The sequence below is a fragment of the Engystomops pustulosus genome, chromosome 1, assembly GCF_040894005.1.
Source record: "Engystomops pustulosus chromosome 1, aEngPut4.maternal, whole genome shotgun sequence".
Lineage (NCBI taxonomy): Eukaryota > Metazoa > Chordata > Amphibia > Anura > Leptodactylidae > Engystomops > Engystomops pustulosus.
The window spans coordinates 47627734-47644590 of NC_092411.1; the positions used below are offsets into that span (position 1 = coordinate 47627734).

General features: G+C 40.4%; 2 protein-coding genes across 5 annotated transcripts in view; one reads left to right on the forward strand and one right to left on the reverse strand.

Annotated features, from left to right (window-relative positions):
* Positions 1-3991, forward strand: part of FAM81B (family with sequence similarity 81 member B) — a 44850-nt gene extending 40859 nt beyond the window's left edge. For all 3 annotated transcript variants that reach the window (XM_072139781.1, XM_072139789.1, XM_072139798.1), the window contains 2 exons: positions 622-817; positions 2140-3991. In XM_072139781.1, the coding sequence (XP_071995882.1) occupies positions 622-817; positions 2140-2273 (330 nt within the window). In that variant the 3' untranslated portion in view covers positions 2274-3991. The remainder of the gene's footprint in view (positions 1-621; positions 818-2139) is intronic.
* SKIC3 (SKI3 subunit of superkiller complex) overlaps positions 3871-16857 on the reverse strand; it is a 75260-nt gene continuing 62273 nt past the window's right edge. For both annotated transcript variants that reach the window (XM_072139746.1, XM_072139755.1), the window contains exons 40-41: positions 6965-7088; positions 3871-4942 (exon numbers count right to left, since the gene is read on the reverse strand). In XM_072139746.1, the coding sequence (XP_071995847.1) occupies positions 4865-4942; positions 6965-7088 (202 nt within the window). In that variant the 3' untranslated portion in view covers positions 3871-4864. The remainder of the gene's footprint in view (positions 4943-6964; positions 7089-16857) is intronic.

A 16857-nucleotide genomic window follows, 5' to 3' on the forward strand; every position in this document is an offset into this window, starting at 1 on the left:
CCGGTGGGGGATGTTGCATTTCCATCACAGCAGAGAATTTCAGCAGGGTAATTGTGTAGTTCTTTTCTTCTATCTGGCCCCATGTGGTTTTCTGAATATTCAGAGACACTTTTCATATTAAGAGACATCTACAACCAGGACAAAGATTGTAAACCAAGCACACTGACATAATAGTATTATTCCAATAATGCTTTTGGAAACTGTCTCCAGCTAAAAATCCTGGAGACATGTTCCCTTTAATTAAGGAAGAAAGGCAAAGGAAAAAGAAGTACATTGGCAGATTTCTTTATCAAAGGATATTATAAAGTTGACTATTATGGTCTACACTATTGCAATTTTGTCAAAAGTTTAGTTATGCTTTAAGCGCTGACTGCTTCCATAAAGCACCATCGTGTATACTGTGTAGATTTTAATTAAGTCCTTAGCACCTGAAGGAAGCTTCCCAGCACACTCATGGGGAGATTGCTGTCCCTGCAAAGCTTTAAAATTTTGTCACCTTGTCTCGTAACCTCTGCCTCCCCAACCTCTCCTCCTATCAGGCCCTGTCCCTTCAACACTGCATTGTTTTGTCATATTACTACTATATTCTATGTCTACTATATTGGGATTATGGTATTACAGGACATTACCGAAAAGAGACTACAGGAGAATGTACATCACCTGACTCTGAAAGTTGATAACACCGACCATGCCCAAAAACTGGAAGCGAAATTCAGCAAATTAAAACATGCAGAAGACAAAATGGCTGCCAGAATCACGAAGCTTGAAAGCCAAATCTGGGATGAGATTGAGAATATGAAAAGTGAATACAGAGCAGGCAAGTCATTGCTTTTCCTTGTGTATTATAGCTTCCAGCTCAGTTATGATCTACAACATCTTACAACCTGAAGGAGAAAAAACACTAGCATTTAATTAAAAAAAATCCACACAGGTTTATGGCAGTAACTACAATGCATTTCAATGAGTGTGTGGGAGGTGGGATAAGAAGTGTTCTCTGTATTAACTATTATAAATGGAGCAGAAGTGCTATTGAGAGCAACCGAGACTGGGGCTCCAGGTACACATTATCTGCAGATTAATAGGTTATTCTGGCCAAATCATCAGTATAAAATGAGAAAATTAGAGGGCTGAGTGAAAAGGATACTCATGAAGAGTGTAAATATCCTAAATATATAATAATAACAACTTACTATGTACATTGTAGGCTTAGATTTTATAGATAATAAATATATATATTTTACTAGTTTTGCTTTTTATTGGCATATTTTTACCATTAAAGGGGTTGTCCAATTTCAGAAAATAATTGATATGGTCTGTGTAATGAAAACTTTCTGTATCAATTCATCATTTTCTAGATCTCTGCTTGCTGTCATTTGATAGGAAGCTTCTATGTCTACTTACAGATAGTAGATAGTCCATGGTCATGTGATGTCACACAGCTCTAATTAGTATCTGTGATATAACGAGTGCGGCACCTCTGTGACATCACATGACAAGGCACCAGCTTTTATGCACAGGATGTAAACATAGAAGCTTTCTATAGAATGACAGCAAGCAGAGATCTAGAAAACGGTAAGGCATTATAGAACGTATATAGGAAAACTGTATAACGTTTCATTACACGAACAAGATCAATTATTTGCTGGAAGTGGATGACCTCTTTTAGGTACAATATGTGGATGCATACATTGAAGATCATCGGCACTGTAACTGTGAAATCGGCAATGGCAAACACCTAAAAATGCTGTGTTTTTTGGTTGCATATATTGTGCTTGATAGCAACATTTCTTGCACCTTTTGCTATATGTATAAAAAAGCATAAAATTCACAATTTCAAAATGTACAGCATTGAGTTACTTTAAAATCTGCACAAATGTAGTTTTTCTATAGGGGAGAATTGAAATAACACGGCAGTGTATATGTGCCACCTACAGGCGGCTTTTAGGCCAGGTCACAATCGCATTGGGTAACAGCCATGTAACTACTGGTTACTACTATTGCTGCAGGTTTCACTCTTTAGATCCTTAGTGATGCAAAGTTTCACATGTTACAAAAACGACTGCATTTCAGTGGGAATTCAGGCAGAAACAAATCATTCGGCCTCAACATTAATGTTCCCTTACAATATTTTCTTAACAGGATTTCAGGCAATACAGGAGTCTCTGAACTCTCTCCAACTAATTCAAGACACAAAAGTAAAACTGGAAAGCAGAAAATTCAAGAAAGACATCAAGCAAATACGACGCAAAATTGTAGAGCTCAAAGACATTTGAGATACTTATATTTGGTAATATAAGGTCCTGTTAGGCTCATTATATTAAAGCGTACATGGCAAATTAACCTTGTGCCAGTGGTCCTGATGCAGTTGCTACTGTATTCTATATGTGGGAGCTGTTTGCTTTGTACTTTCTTTTCTACTTGTTATTACTCCCTTACAGAAATAATAGACATTTTTGGCAGCTTTACAAGCCCATTATTGTAATATACTGATATATAATGAATTTATATAATACAAAAGAGAATAAATAAGTGTAATGAGAACAATGAACAGGGTGTGATATATCTACAGAAACCTGTAAGACAATGGGTTTCTTTTAAGTAGCTTTTTACATATTTTATAGCACACAAAAAAAGAAAAATGCTACTTACCGCAGATGCCTTAAAGGGGTATTCCCATCTCACTAGATGCCTTTTATTTAGTTTATGAACTATAGAAATACAGTTCTTCATTTGGTGGTATTTAACAAAATGGACCTATGTGTGGATAATTCACTGTCAATGGGGCTAACATGTCCCTTAGCTACAGCTTACGTTACATACGGCCTCCTGTAGTGATTAGATACACATCCTCCTTACATACAGTCTCCTGTAGTGATTAGATACATATGCTCCTTACATACAGCCTCCTATTGTTATTAGATACGCAGCCTCCTGTAGATACGGCCAGCATCGCACGGCATGAATGGGTTTCCAGCCTCTGAAATCACTAGGTACGTTACCACATGGCAGGGCTTGTGCATGCATTGGCCACCTCACTTCTTTTTGTCTAGATCAGGACATACTTAAGGCCCGCCATAGCTTCTTAGCCATCCTGATCACGTTTGAATTGGACAGCAGTTGCCAGGGCACAGTCTAAGGCTACATTCACACAAAAGAATTTGCCCGGCGGGCATACGTTTGCCGCGATGGTGTGGAGGAGTGGTGACCCTTCACCTCTCCATAGCGATGCATGGCACACGGGTCCATAACACGGTGAAAAATAGGACAAGATTAGACACGTGCACTGCACTGTATGGCTTTGTCGCCCATTTCCGGCCTATGGGGGAAGTATGTATGGCTGAAAGCTTGCGGTGGTATACACATCCCCCTACGGACGTGTGAATATAGCCTAAGTGAACAGATGTCCTGCTCCAACGTGATTAGGATGGCTGAGGAGCCGAGGCACAGTACTATCTAAGTAATGTGCATAGCATGCGCTGCTGCTGTCCTGATCTAGTGAACATTCAGAAGTGAGGTGGTCGAAAACTCAAGCTATGCACATTCCCATATTCTCAGACCCATTCTCTATACACCTGCATGACCACTGCTGCTGCCATGTGCCGGTGGCCGAATCTAATGACAACTGGAGACTGTATGTATTTCTATTGATTAGAAGTTAAATAAAAGGTATACAGAAACTTCCCTGCCAAGACCTTGATCTTATATTCATGAATATTATCATAAGGTTGATTGCACTTTGGACAGATAGAGATCACATAACCCTCCATCTGCAGCCATTGTAGGGACAGGAATGTCTGGTTGATGAGGTTAAGGACAGAAGAAGTGACTTCAGACATAGGTCCTATAATTATAACACAATTACACGGTTGGTTGTTTGTTTGTTTGCTTGCACTTTATTCAAATGTATTTTCATAAATTGTCCTTTTTTACATGTAAATGGTAATCATGTAGTAATTATCGTTGCTGGTATGAAAATAAAGCTGTTTTTAGTCCTGGATTTGAGTCACCACTTGTAATTGTGCAGTAGGAGTAGCGAGCCGGAGAAATATCAATTTAAAGAGATTTGCAGGGTGCTATTTTATTCCCAAAAAGGTACAGTATAAGAAACTGAGAGGTGTCATGCTATGTAACAATGATCAAAAAGTGACTCATAATTCTAAGAATGATCTGCATATTCACAGTTCTCTGCTGAAAGCTCTTCAGCTCTTTTGACCCGCCCACAGCACTTTCAGAGCTGCAAACCTAGATATAAAGTTCACTTTTAAAAGTCCTGCTGTTACTACACAATCAAAGATATGCTTAAACAACTTATTAGGGCCTATACTTGGTGTTGTCTGCAGTTTATTATGGTTCAAACTGATTATGTCTAAGTATGTAGACTACATTTTTTTTTCAAAAACATCCAACACTTTACTGTCCTTGAACAAAACGTCCTTATTGGACTAAAGTATCGCTAATTCATTTTAAGCTGTTGCATTCTTAGTCATTGCATGACTAGGACTTGGTATGACTAAGAGCGCTATAGCTCAAAACAAGTACGAAAATGATCTCCTTTATATGCTTGAAGTCCATTAAAGGCACATACTAATGTGATCGTGGATGTTAATAATATGGTAGCAGCAAAATGGTTTTTATATGAAAGTTGGGTCTTTTTATTATATTTATATTCTATGGCTAATGAGGCATTTCAACCCACTTTCTAATCAATACATTAAGAATTAGCCAAAAAAAGAATAAGCCAAAAGATAATGTTGACTAAAATTGAGGGATCGGACTTAAGCAGCAAACTGATACTGTGTTACAGAAATAAGCAGGTTACATTTCGGCAGATGGCAGTGTAATACAGAGACCTGTCTTTAGACGTCTATGAATCTTTCGATAGTTGCATGTAGAGATCAAGAACTCTTTTATCTTCATAGGTTTTGGCATCTTCTAAAAGGACCTTAAAAAAACAAAACAAACAAAACAAAGTGCATCATGCTGAGATGTCATTGCTTTATTAGGAGGAGCAGAGCAGTGGGGTTCCTGGTAGAGTTGAGAATGGAAGATCCATTAGTTGAATATGTTTGTTATGTTATATGTAGTCATAGGGCACTATTAAATATACATCTCTTTTACTACAAAATAATCCAAGCTATAAGTGTGTGCTATAAGACTTGTTCACTGTGCAACAAATTGTACCTTCAAGTGGTACCATTAAATATTGTGTGCAATGTAATGGGAAATTGTAAAACGATTCCAAATACAGGCGGTCCCTGACTTAAGGACACCCGACTTACAGCTGACCCCTAGTTACAGACGGACCTCAGATGGCCCACTGTGACCTCTGGTGAAGCTCTCTGGATGCTTTACTTTAGTCCCAGGCTGCAATGATCAGCTGTCTGTAATGAAGCTTTATTCATAATCCTTGTTGCCATGACAGCACAAAAATGTAAAAATCCAATTGTCCTAGGGACATAAATGCTTTTTTCTGGAGTTACAATTATAAAATATACCAGTTCCGACTTACATACTAATTCAACTTAAGTACATACCTAAAGAACATATCGTGTACCTAACCCGGGGACTGCCTGTACATGGAAAAAGTACTGTTGCACCATTCTCTCATGAGTTTGGCTTTTAAGGCCAAAAAAAAAAAAGTTACCAGATTCAAATAGTTTTGAAACTTTCCCTGGAAAAAAAAAATCTCTGTATTGCCATTTTTTGATGCCCTTATTTATTTTACTTTACAAGCTGCCCGCTGGACACGGCGTCATAGTGTCAGCAGCACATCTCTGTGTACACCCTGCACGTTGTCACCCAGCGAGGAGACTGAACCGGGGGAGGGCACAGCCGCAAGTCAGGAGGGAGGGGTAAGGAATCATTTTTTGTGGGAAAATCTGATATTTTCTTTGATATCAATTTGGGAACTGTATGACCTTTTGGTCACAACGCGCAATGTTTAAAGGTTACAATCCAAAATATACCCCCATCCCGGTATATATTCTAGATTATCGTGGACTAAAGGTGATGAAGTCATGACCATGCGATAAACCTCTAGAAAGGAGGGCCACCTTATGGTGTACAATTTTCGGATAAGCTTTCTGTACCGGTTTCCTGTCATTTTAAAATATCTATTTGCCGGGAATGAAGCGAAGCATTCTTATTTACAACCAAAGGCTTATTTATTGCCGCAGAGTCTATTACTATTCAGTCACAGCAATCTTTTGTCACAGTTAGCCGGCCCAGCAGATAAGATGAACAAAGCGGCAGAAAACTAATTACTCTGTCACCATTGACACTTCCGTTTTTCACGGTTATGCTTTAAGGGCAGAAGTGTAAATCACCTTAGGATTAGATTGCATTCTATAAAGAGTCTTGGAAAACAAGTCATTCCTTTGCAGACCCAAAATGTTATTACCAAACGAAGCCAGTAGGATTATTAGTCTGAAATCAGTGGGTTTTCTGATAACCTGTAATTTGTTGTGACTTCATGTACGGCATGTGGGTGGTTCTGCCGAATCTATTTAGGGACACTGCATACTGGCATCAGTGCACACATACAAAGCCGTACCTTACAGAAAATAGGGACATAATAACTTTCTAAAGATGTAAGTAGCGGGCCACACACTGTGCACCAATGTCACTGAGGCAACCCCAAGTCCCAGTCTATGCATAAGCACTACAGTCTCTGTAGACAACCGATCCCCTACCAGTAGATAGAACATTACATGTGTAGGTTAATAACTAGGAAATCATTTTCTGTGTGAGATATGTGAAGGATCATTGATAGAGATGCAGGAGCTGACATCAGGTAGAAGTGATTAAGTCATCTGTGCAGTACAATAGGCAGTTGTCAGACGGCTCTATGAGCTTGTCTATGGGAACTTGATCATGACATGTTCGAGTGACAATTGTAATCATTGTTTTTATTAATGTGACATGACTGGAGCAGTCAATCACTCAACCAAGAAGACAGACTTACTGCGATTAGCTGATCATCGTTTTTAGCATGTAAATGCCTTAAGAGATACCAGCGGGCGACAGAGGCGATTGTCTCACTGCATCCGGTGTGATACACCACTTTCTCCAAAAGCTGGCGGGTTTTCCTGCAAAAAGAAAAAAAAGTGTATTACTTTTTTAATAGTTTTAACAGCAAAGCTAAACTTATACATCCCTTGTGTGGTGGCTGAGCGAATTTTCGAGCATCTAATGCACTTTTTAAATTTAGTTTTGTTGAGAAAGAGTGCCTGGCTTTCTCTAGACATGATAAGGCCAAAAGGTGGAGGTTTAGTGATGCATGACCTTCTGAAGGGTTATTGCATCTATACACATGATCATTGGAGCTGTAAAAGAATGACCATTTGGCTCTCCGTCATCTCTTACTTCTCCCCCCGATTACTTGCTTTCGATGGATCAGCCAGCTCTAGGAAGGATTGTGATTACTCCAACCTCCTTCAGTTTTAAGAAGTTGTCTACACAATGAATTTGGTCTCAAGACTTTCCAAATGCATTGGAGCCTCCTAACTCCCTCATAATGGAAGATGCTGGGAAAGAGCGGTAGCCAGAATCCACAAATTCTTAAACTGTTAAAAGTGGCATCTGTCGAACATACAAAAATACTTTTAAACTTTTGTTTTTATAGTATAGTCAACTACCGTATTTTTCGGACTATAAGGCGCACTAAAAATCCTTTGATTTTCTCAGAAATCAAAGATGCGTCTTGTAGTCCAGTGCGCCTTATATATGAACCGTACTTACAGACATCAGCTGCACAGGTCTGCTACCTGTTGGTCATTCACCCTAATAATCAGGTGCTTCTTATATATGAACCTAGACGTTTAAGCAGGCATTTATTGATGGTGCGCCTTATAAACCGGTGCGCCTTATAGTCCGAAAAATACTCAAATTACTCAATTTTATCCTAGCAATACCAGCCAGATGGAGTCCAAAGTTATCAAATGTTTACCTCTGTCTTGCTAATGTATCCATGTGGATATGGCGAGTGTATATGTTGGATTTCTTGGGTATACTGTACAATAGTGATCAAGGCCTTTTCTTGTTACAAACTAGGTAGATAATTGGATAGATTAATGCTCATTAGACAAGTGCCAAGAGTGCCAAGGTTTTGTTTGCCATAATGTTTGGCTTTGAAGGAACCAGAGTTGTGACTTTGGGTCATATAGTGGATGAGAGCACAGCTATGGTATGACTGCTGTAGTTTGCCTAAGTATTAAATCAGCCTTAAATTAAACATAACCTATAATTCAAAAGTAATATGTCCTGAAGTGTACAGGATGATTACCAATACCTATCCAGGCGGCAGTGATCCAGATATCTCAGTGGCTTATTTCTGAGCTCTGCAAAAATAGATAAAGCCAAGCTTTCAAGAAAACATGACTATTCCAGACCTTTCACATCTATCCTCTTATCTTCCTTCATGTTTCCTAACAAATAGTGCAACACATTTTGTGGTTGATCTGAATGGCCCAGAGATCTTAAGAAATGTGTTCATTTTTACACAACTGAAACTGTCAGAGAAAAGATGTGACTTGCTGCAGTACATCCGTATCTCTGCCAGGATGAGATCACAGATGGCGAGCGCTGGGTTGTGTGTAATACTAAACACTGGAGCGCAAGATGCCAACTGACAATCGCTCTCCGGAAAATATCTCCATCTCTGAACACATTACAATGTTCCATAATCCGATTCATAGATAAAACCACTTAGAATAAAACTCGAGATCTTCTGCTTGTATAAACTGACAACTCGGTTTTACTATTCACCCTGTAAGGGTTGTCTGATATTGTCACCTGGATTGTACAGAATTTCTTACAGAAATAATTACAATTGCTGTTACAATTTCTTACAGGAAGAATTTCTTTTGCAGGAAGCAGGAAGCATTGGTTGCAATTTCCTCAGAAACGGATTGTCAACTGCCATCTAGTCAGCAGAGTCACGAGATAACTAAATGAGGCTCAGTTTGCATTTTCATATTTCTCCATTTCTGAAAGCCTACTCTATCTTATTACAGACACCAGTGGTGCTCTACACAATTCAAAAATTTAAGAGACGAACAATAGTCGTAGCAGGAATAACTGCTGCTATGGGGCCTGCATTCTCAGGGGGCTCTGTCATGCTACCAGATACACTAATGAATGGAGGATGTGCACCTTTATATACACCGGCCACCGCGCCCCTCTATGCCCCCACCACAGCCACATGTATTTGATGTATTTACAGTCATTTCACTGCTTCTAAACCAGGGAAATATATTTTTTTAGCTAAGTAGTGGGGTCCCATTCAGAAGCCTGCTATGGGGCCCTGCTTCTCCTAGTTACGCTGCTGATCTGGAGGCCCATCATTTGATGGAATGAAAGGGACATGAAATATGGCACCAACGTGGCTGATTACCAGCAAACTGAACTCCAAAAGTCCTACCTCATTTGGAAATTTTGCCACTCAGGGTTCAGGCAAGATTAAAAAAAAAAATTAAAAAAAAAAAATAATTCTGTGATGATAAAAAAATACAAAAGCGTCAAAATTCTGACACCTTTATTGGCTAATCACAAAAATGATACTGGAAATCTTTTGATGAACATTGGCCTTTTCATCAGGAGGAAGCACTGAGAGAAGAACATAACATATAACACCGGCTGCACATGAATCTGATCAGTCACACTGAAATGACTGGACCAAACGCTGAGCAACAGAGCCGGACTCGTGACTGTTCAGTTCTGTTGTTCAGCGTTTGGGCCTGTCATTCTGGTACACACATGCGGTGCTGACACGTTCCCTTTAAACTTTAGCTCTACTCCATTCAGTAAATGGGAACCCTATAACTCGACAAATACATAGTTGGATTCAAACTCTTTTTTCATTAGAGTATCAATAATTTATGCACAGACAATATGCATTAGTTCAAGATTAACAAGAATATCTGTGCATTAGCCATTTACAATATATCACTGCCTACAGATGTTCTGAGCGAGGATCATCAATATGGAGAAGGACCCATTAACCTGCCTACAATAATAATAGGACTGGCCACCACCTCTTAGTGCACAGATCATTTTACTGTTATCTCTTGTACAATTCACCTCACATTATATTACTTACAAAGTTGAAAATAGAAACGTCTACTATGCTAATAGTGTCACAATCTTGAGACACTAACAGATTTCCATTTTATAAAATTAAAGAGCACCTATGGACAACATGCTAAATCACTATTTAATATGGAAGAGATGATGGGGCTCACTATAACATGTGGTGCATAAAGGGATATGAATCCATAGGATCACAGAGAATCCATACCAGCAAACAAGCACAAGTGAGGTGGGACCTGGAAGTTTAGTGCTAATGTAATGTAATGGGGCTATAGACTATGACTAAATATAATTTTTAGTGGTGCCAAGAACCATGGATTAACTGTCAGTAATAAGTCCGTGTGCCAGGGATAATTGCCAAGTGCACCACGTAATACGGCCAAATATTATAATACATAAGCATTTTCTTCTTGCAAAAAGTAGTTGGATCATATTGTGGCCAGCTAGCGGATATATAACTACTAAGGCAACATTCACACAACGCGTGCCCGCCGTACCGTAGTATGGCAAGTACAAGTCGAAAACGGGGAGAGAAGGGAGTGAGCGCTGCTCATCCCCGTTCTTCTCCACAGTGATGTATAGCGCACAGCGCCGTATTCCGGGGAAAGATAGGACATGTCCTATCTTTTTCCTGGCTACGGAACGGTGCCACCCTTGTGCACCATTGCCGTCTATGGGGGACGTATATATGCCGTATATACATCCCCCATATGGCAGTGTGAATATAGCCTAATACTGTATACCAAGTACCGTATATACTCGAGTATAAGCCGACCTGAGTATAAGCCGAGACCCCTAATTTTACCACCAAAAACTGGGAAAACATATTGACTCGAGTATAAGCCGAGGGTGGGAAATGCATTGGTCACAGACCCCCCCCCCCCAGTATATAGCCAACCAGCCCCCTATAGTATACAGCCAGTCCAGCCTGCCCCCAGTAGTATACAGCCAGCCCAGCCTGCCCCCAGTAGTATACAGCACTGCCCCCGGTAGTATACAGCACTGCCCCCGGTAGTATACAGCCTGCCCCGTGTGGTATACAGCCTGCCCCAGTAGTATACAGCCCGGCCAGCCTTCCCCCGGTAGTATACGCCTGCCCCCAGTAGTATACAGCTTGCCCCAGCATTAAAAAAAATAATAAACTTATATACTCATCCTCCGGTGGCCCCGATGTGCAGCGCTGCTCCCCCGATGTCCGCACGGCTCGTCTTCAGGCTTCTGCGCCCGTCTTCTTTCTTCTGCCGGGCGCCGCCATTGCTCTCTCTCTCGGCCGGCGCCTAGTATGACACGCCGCTGCTGACGTCATACTAGGCGCCGCCCGGGAGAAGACGGGCACGGAAGCCTGAAGACGAGCCGTGCGGACATCAGGGGAGCAGCGCTGCACATCGGGGCCACCGGAGGGTGAGTATATACGTTTATTATTTGTTAAGTATTTTTAACTCGTATATGACTCGTGTATAAGCCGAGGGGACGTTTTTCAGCACATTTTTTGTGCTGAAAAACTCGGCTTATACATGAGTATATACGGTATATACTCGAGTATAAGCTGGGTTTTTAGCAAAATTTTTGTTCTGAAAATAACCAACTCAGTTTGTACTCGAGTGTATATAAAAAAGATATATACTTTCCTCTGGCCAGAGGTTGCACTAACATTTTCCATTAGGTTAATGATACTTACTGTTTTTGAGGAGTATTTTTAAGCCGAGGAGGGGTATGAAATTTTCAGTAATACAAATATATAACTCCTAGTCTTATATAGTGTTAATAGACGATTATTTATTCAATAAATTGTTACAGACCCTGTTTCCTGTACTTAAGCAGCCAATTTAGACAATTATAGTAATAAGACCATGCTGACCCTGGCCCCAGACCCTCCCAGAACTGGCCACCAGACAGTGAACAACAGAATCACCAAGCGTATTCCTACATGCTTGGTCTATTTTTGGGAAAGTAAATCAGTCTCCGATTGCATCATAGACACTTGTAAAGGCGTTATCGCAAAGTCTGCCTCCGGCGCTCCCCGCTGCTCCTCTTCCATAACGTTAATAATATTAATTCCTTTATTCATATAGCGCCTACAGATTACGCCTTGCTGCACAGAGCTTGCTAAATCAGTGCCTGTCCTCATGGAGCTCACAATCTAATCAACCTACCAGTATGTTTTGGAGTGTGGGAGGAAACCAGAGGAAACGGAGGAAACCCACACAAACACGGGGAGAACATACAAACTCTTTGCAGATGTTGAGTTGGATGGCACTTGGCAAGACTGTGGTACTAACCACTGAGTCACCGTGCTGCCTTACTTCCAGTGGACAGAAATCTGTCCATGGTCTTGCGATGGTCACACAGGTGCATGAGCCATTAGTATCACACAGCTCTGTTACTCTCTGTGATAATAAAAGCTTGTGCACCTTCATGTCCATCACATAAGCCTGGACAGATTTTTATCCACTGGAAGTAAACCTAGAAGCGTTCTATAGAAGGACAGCAAGCAGAGATCTAGAAAACCATGATGAATTGATACACAAAGTATATTGGCAAAACTGTACAACTTTATCTTACACAAAAATATCAATTATTTGCGGACAACCCCTTAACGAGTTGGCTCCACTTTGTTTTTGTGTTTACACTTTTTGCTCCCCATATATAAATTCTTTATTCCATCTAGAGAGCTGTGTGGGGACTTGTTTTCTGCGTTACAAATTGCACTTCATAGAGAATGAGTATTTAACCCCTTAAGGACGCAGCCATTTTGTAGCTTAAGGCTCAGCCCCATTTTTTGGATTCTGACTTGCGTCTCTTTATATGGTTATAACTTTTGAACACTTTTACTTATCAAAGCGATTCTGAGATTGTTTTTTCCCCACATGTTGTACTTCATTTTAGTGGTAAATTTTGGCTGATAAGTTTTGCGTTTATTTACAAAAAAAGGAAAAAAATTATGAATTTTTAGAAAAATTTGCCATTTTCGAAATTCAAAATCACCGCGTTTTCAGGCAGATAGATTTACCACCTAAATAACTTGCGGAATAACATTTCCCATTTGTCTACTTTACATTTTCATAATTTTTGAAATGTTTGGATTGTTAACCCCTTGAGATCTTCATAGTAATTGAATCAAAATGGCGGTGAAATTTAGAATGGTCAAATTTTGTCGGTTATACGTTCATTTAGCCCTAAAATTTACACATTTCCAAAAGATAAAAAGAGAAAACCCACCATAAAATTTGTTCTACAATTTCTCCTGAGTGCAGCGACCCCCCACATGTGGACATTACTTGTGTTATGGGGGCACAGCGAGGCGCAGAAGGGAAGGAGCACCCTGCAGCTGCCAGGATTTTAGTTTTCTCGTTGCCCCCTTTTGAAGGCTATAAAATTTTCGCTTTTCCGTTATTTGGGCCATGTGATGGCATTTTTTTTGCGCGATGAGATGCTTTTTCCAGTGTTACCATTTTGGGGTTGGTATCACCTGTTGTTGAAAATTTAGGAACTTTTTTTTAAGGTCATGAGTAGAAAGCATCAATTCTGTACTGGATTTTTTACTTTTTTTTTTTTTTTTTTCGTGTTCACCGTATATCCTTATAATCCTGTTCTCTTTATTCTATGGGTCGATATGATTACGGTGATACCAGACATGAATATTTTTTCTTATGTTTTACTAAATTTGCCAAATAAAACCCTAATGTGGGGAAAAATCTATCATTTTTGCATCGCCGTCTTCCAAGTGGCATAACATTGTTACGTTTTTGGCTACAGAGCTGGTTGATGGCTTGTTTCTTGCGGGACATGTTGTTCTTTGCAACAGTATCATTCTGGAGTACATATGTTTTGTTGCATTTTTAGTGGGATATAATAGGTAAAAATCATAATTTTTGGCGGGTTTTTGACGTTTTTTTTTACGGCGTTCATCATATGGGTTCAATAGTTATTTAGTTTTATTCTATGGATTGTTACGGACGCGGTGATACTATATATGTGGGGTTTGTGTTATGATTTAGACTTTTTTGAGCGTTATATGTCTCTTTATAAGTTTTGGGGCTTATGGGCATTTTTAGTGATTTATAAAGTTATTTTTTATTGAAAAACATTTTTTTTTACATTTTTTACTTGATCCACCATGGGATATGAACAAGCAATCATCTGATTGCTTGTTCATGATAATACTCTGCAATACTGATGTATTGCAGGGTATTAGCAGTGCCAGACTATGCAGATGCATAGGCTGACACTTTGCCTTTAAGATGACGTCACAGACGCCACCTTAAAGGCACTGCCTTCAGGCTTCTCTGGGATCCCGATCGGACAACAGAGGTGCCATAGCAGCGATCAGACCCCCCGAAAACGGGCCGATCGTGGGGTAAAGATCGCCGGAAGGCATGTTAAATGCCGCGGTCGCGTTGACCGCGGAATTTAACGGGTTAAACGCCCACGATCGGAGCCCACTCCAACCGCGGGTGTTAGCGGGGGATGTCAGTGGTAGATTACCGTTGAAATCCCGCAGCTAACGATGCTGGTTCGGCTGCTATGCAGCGCTGAACCGGCATAGTCTCTGCACAGTAGCTGTACTGCTCTGAGCGCTATTTGCGGGACACAGCGCTGTACAGCTAGGCGCAGATCGCTAAGGGGTTAATATTTCATGCCGTGTATTAGGCAGCAGTAAAAAGAAATTCTGAACGTAGTGAAATTATGTGCAAAAAATGCATTTGAGCAATTTTGTGGCCTTGGATTTTACCGCTTGACATGTCTCCTTCATTCTTTGGGTCAGTGCGATCACGGGGGTTTTTAAGGTTTTCATACATTTTAAAAAATGTTAACCTCCTGTTTCATTTTGCCATCTTCTGGCGCTAATAAATTTTTCAGTGTACTGAGCTTTGTGTGGTGTCATTGTATGTGACTTTTGATGACATTTTCAATTTTAAAGGACAGTACAGCCTTTTGATCACGTTCTATAAAATATTTAATATTTTGCTAAATGGCAAAAAAGTGGCATTTTCGACGCTATTTCCCGTTACGGGGTTAAACGTCGGGAATAACTGTTATTGTATTTTAATAGATCGGACAGTTTGGGATGCAGCAATACCTGTTTACATGTTTATTTTTACTGTTTATTTATATCAGTTCTAGGGAAAGTGGGTGATTTGAATTTTTATGTTGTTTTAATTATATATTTTTTTTTAACTTCTGAAAATTTTTAGACCCCCTAGGGCAGTGATGGTGAACCTTTTATAGACTGAGTGGCCAAACTTCAACCATGGCAATTTAAGCTGTAACTTATTGCTCCCTGCTCCTTTGTAGCTTTGAATCATTACAGCATCCTGTGGACACCAATATAATAGAAAGGTCCCCAGAACAGATAGTAGAATCATGTGTCCTGGAGCAGGAGCTACAATGATAATCCCTGTAGTCCCAGGCACCACTATCAATTTAAAATGGCATTCAGCACAGCAATGCATGAAGATACCTCAAGTCCTATCTGGTGAAGGCCTAGGTGGCCACAGTGAGGGCTCTGAGTGCCACCTCTGGCACCCGTGCCATATGTTCGCCACCACTGGCATACAGTTACATGATATCAGCTGGTATTTCCATTGACAAATTTGTAGGTGTAATAAGAACAGCAAAAAAATAGATGTATTTCAAGTACTCCCATTAATTACTGAACAGAAAAAAGCTAATTAGGAAATATGCTAAAATATAACTTTTATTTAGTACACATAAAACTGCACTGAAGTGACATGTGCTAGTAGTGTGATATAAGGAAAAACAAAAAAATTAAACCTTATTGAGTACCGTATCCTCACAGATCTCGGTGTAAACTTAGACGTCGACTATAGGGAAAACAACACCCTTACCGTGATTCTGACGCCAATAAGCTTCCGGGCCGGAAATCAGGGGTGACAGGTGGAGATCTATCCCTATAACACCCCAATTGACTCCTGCCCTTACAAGGACAGTCCACAGCTGACCCTGTACAGATAGAGCATGACCCCTAAAATCACCATGTACCCTGACGCGTTTCGTCAAATAGACTCTTCAGAGGGATTTGTAAATAAATGAAGCAACCTGCCAGATACTCGCCTCCAGTTGCAATCGCAAGTGGCATGCACATAAGAACTTAACCAGGCTTGCTGTGAGCTGATGCCTGAGAGACAATAATAAAGTCCCTAGTCTCGGTGGTGGACTGAGGGACCTTTTGTGTGCAGCTGGCACAGAAACTCTCGCCAAACTGAGGAAACTATTGGCCATTTAAACTCTAGACCCCGCCCTTGCGACAATCCTATTGGATGCGCATATAGAAACTCGGCTCGCTATTGGTAGCACTGCGGACCGCACACAAAGATCTTGCGGACCACAGTGTAAACTCATCCAGGCTGAGAAGCGGCGGACCGCAAGGTAAACAGCAAGTAGCAGCCGACGGAACGGTACTGCGCATGCGCCAGTTACTGCGTGTGAGTTTATTGCGCTGACATAGCAACGTTATACTGCCCATCCCCTTTGTGGGCGTGATTACCACTATGGGTCATGGTGGCTGAAACGGACAGCAGGTAGAGACAGACAGACAAAGAGGCTCCAAGTGTACATAAACTTTGATAATGATCAAAGAAAAGAAAAAACATAAGGAAGGAGCGAACACTGATGGACATAGTTCTGGTCATTGCCGATCACTAAATACATATGCAAGGTGGCCATCTAATACATATCCCACGAGGACAGAGGTGAGTATACTCAGATGGGCCTGAGTCAGTACAAACAGAAGGAGTAATAATAGAT